Genomic DNA, 1,859 nt, shown 5'->3' on the forward strand with positions numbered 1-1,859 from the left:
AACATCTTTATCATGCAACGGAAACAGCAGCTGACGTTAATGTTAGCATGTTAGTTTGTTCATAATCATTAGAGAGTGCTTCATGTTGGCCACCACCATTACCACCACCATCTCCTTGTTGTTGTTGTTGTTGGAGAGCTTGTTGTATAGTAGTAATATCCATAACGTCATGATGTGACCCTAGTACACGTACTTCCCATCCCAATAAACGTAGACAATCTAGTGTTAGACGACCTCTAACATCAGGTGGAGCCATAGTATGAGGCATTAGGCATATACCACATGAACGTCGATAATGGTGATTGCTGCTGCTAGGAAAAGAAGAAGAAGGCTGCTCCTCACTACTATGATGGGTATTATTATCATTATTATTGCATAATAGAATACGACGTACTTGAGGGAATGTACGAGCTCGATGTAACTGTTGTACATCCACAATAGAAGTATTAACAAGGGCTAAAGGAAGGATAAAGGGACAACATCTTAAAAGACGCATAGTCCCTAGAGGGGATATCCAATCTAAACCATTATATGACGATGATAACAACGAATAGTTCTTGTTGGTGATAGTATCATCATCATGTAAATGCATCTCCTCATAACCAATAAAGTGTGCTGATGATTGAGTAGTAGTAGTAATGGTATCATCAACCCACTTACAAAAGTCTATGACTTCTGTTGATACACGATTATTGTAATTATCCGATGATTGATAATATATAGGCGATGTAAGCCTTATATAAACACTTAGTAATTGAAGTAATGTTCTAGATATGGCTTGATCCTGATTCGGCAATACACAATTAGTTATCCTTGGTAGTAAGAGATCTTGCCATCCATCGATTCTAAGCCATACCATAACTGTCAATATACGTATACATTGTTCTGGTGTTAAGTCATCGATAACACGATCCAATACTAATCTTATAAACACATTAGTCTTATTGATCATCCATCTTGGTGGTAGTAGTAGAGGTGTAATATCTTCTTCTTGATCTTCTTGTTCATCATCCTTACTATCATATATTGATGGTGATGATGATGATACCATACTAGAGGCTATATCCCATAATATCCATGATAATTCTTCAGCTGTAATCGTATCATAATGTTCAGGTAACCAATACCTCTCGAATGCATCTCTAACTCGATTACCAACCTGATAACAACAACAAGTAGAAGTATTCCTAGTACTACTACTGCTCGGCGCGGTCATGATGATCATAATCCTAGATAATAAAGTATTACTTGCGTCCCATTATTGCTCACTCCTCTTAATATGAACATCATATCCTCACAACTACACTCGTGAATAGGAGTAGTAGTAGTAGTAGTAGTAGCTCCGTTATTGTTATGATAATCTTCACCATCAATATGTGTGAGTATATCCAATGCTGTATCCTGCAACTTCCCAGAACCTGTAAATAGAGGTTCCTTTACTCCTACTGGTAGTAGTACAGTATAATGGAGTTGGATCATACTAATAATAATACTATTACTTACCCAAAGCGACAACAGTAGCAAGTGCGTCAATTGAGCATCCTAGTAGTTGAGCTTCGTTACCGTATTGGGATAATATATCAACACTTGGTATGAAATTGAGAGTTCTGAAGTAATGTCCGTCTTGTTCTTGTTAGTGATTATTATTATGATGATAATAATAGTAGAAAGGGATTACTACTTGAATGCCCGAGCAAAGGCTGCTAATTGTTGTAGATGGAAACGTAGAGGATCATCCATAATACATAATACTATTTGCTCGAATAAGTACTCTTGCCGAGAGTTAACCTAATAATAATCATTAGATTGGATAATAGTGAATATGATGATGATGATTATTATTATCATTACCATCATAA

At 36.4% G+C, this 1,859-nt stretch overlaps 2 protein-coding genes across 2 annotated transcripts in view; both read right to left on the minus strand.

Annotated features, from left to right (window-relative positions):
• Pmar_PMAR006717 (hypothetical protein) lies at positions 1–256 on the minus strand (the record flags this gene model as incomplete). The annotated part of the gene is made up of 2 exons (XM_002787983.1): positions 1–30; positions 180–256. Coding segments are annotated over 2 exons (107 nt in total), but the record flags the coding sequence as incomplete, so codon positions are not given.
• An 803-nt stretch (positions 257–1,059) lies between these two features.
• The window catches only part of Pmar_PMAR006718 (hypothetical protein), a gene marked incomplete at both ends in the record, with an annotated part of 3,357 nt that continues 2,557 nt past the window's right edge, over positions 1,060–1,859 (minus strand). Inside the window, 2 exons of the mRNA XM_002787984.1 lie at positions 1,060–1,159; positions 1,682–1,788. Coding sequence (XP_002788030.1) covers positions 1,060–1,159; positions 1,682–1,788 — 207 coding nt within the window. The remainder of the gene's footprint in view (positions 1,160–1,681; positions 1,789–1,859) is intronic.

Source organism: Perkinsus marinus (assembly GCF_000006405.1).
Source record: "Perkinsus marinus ATCC 50983 genomic scaffold scf_1104296928836, whole genome shotgun sequence".
NCBI classification, from domain to species: Eukaryota; Perkinsozoa; order Perkinsida; family Perkinsidae; genus Perkinsus; species Perkinsus marinus.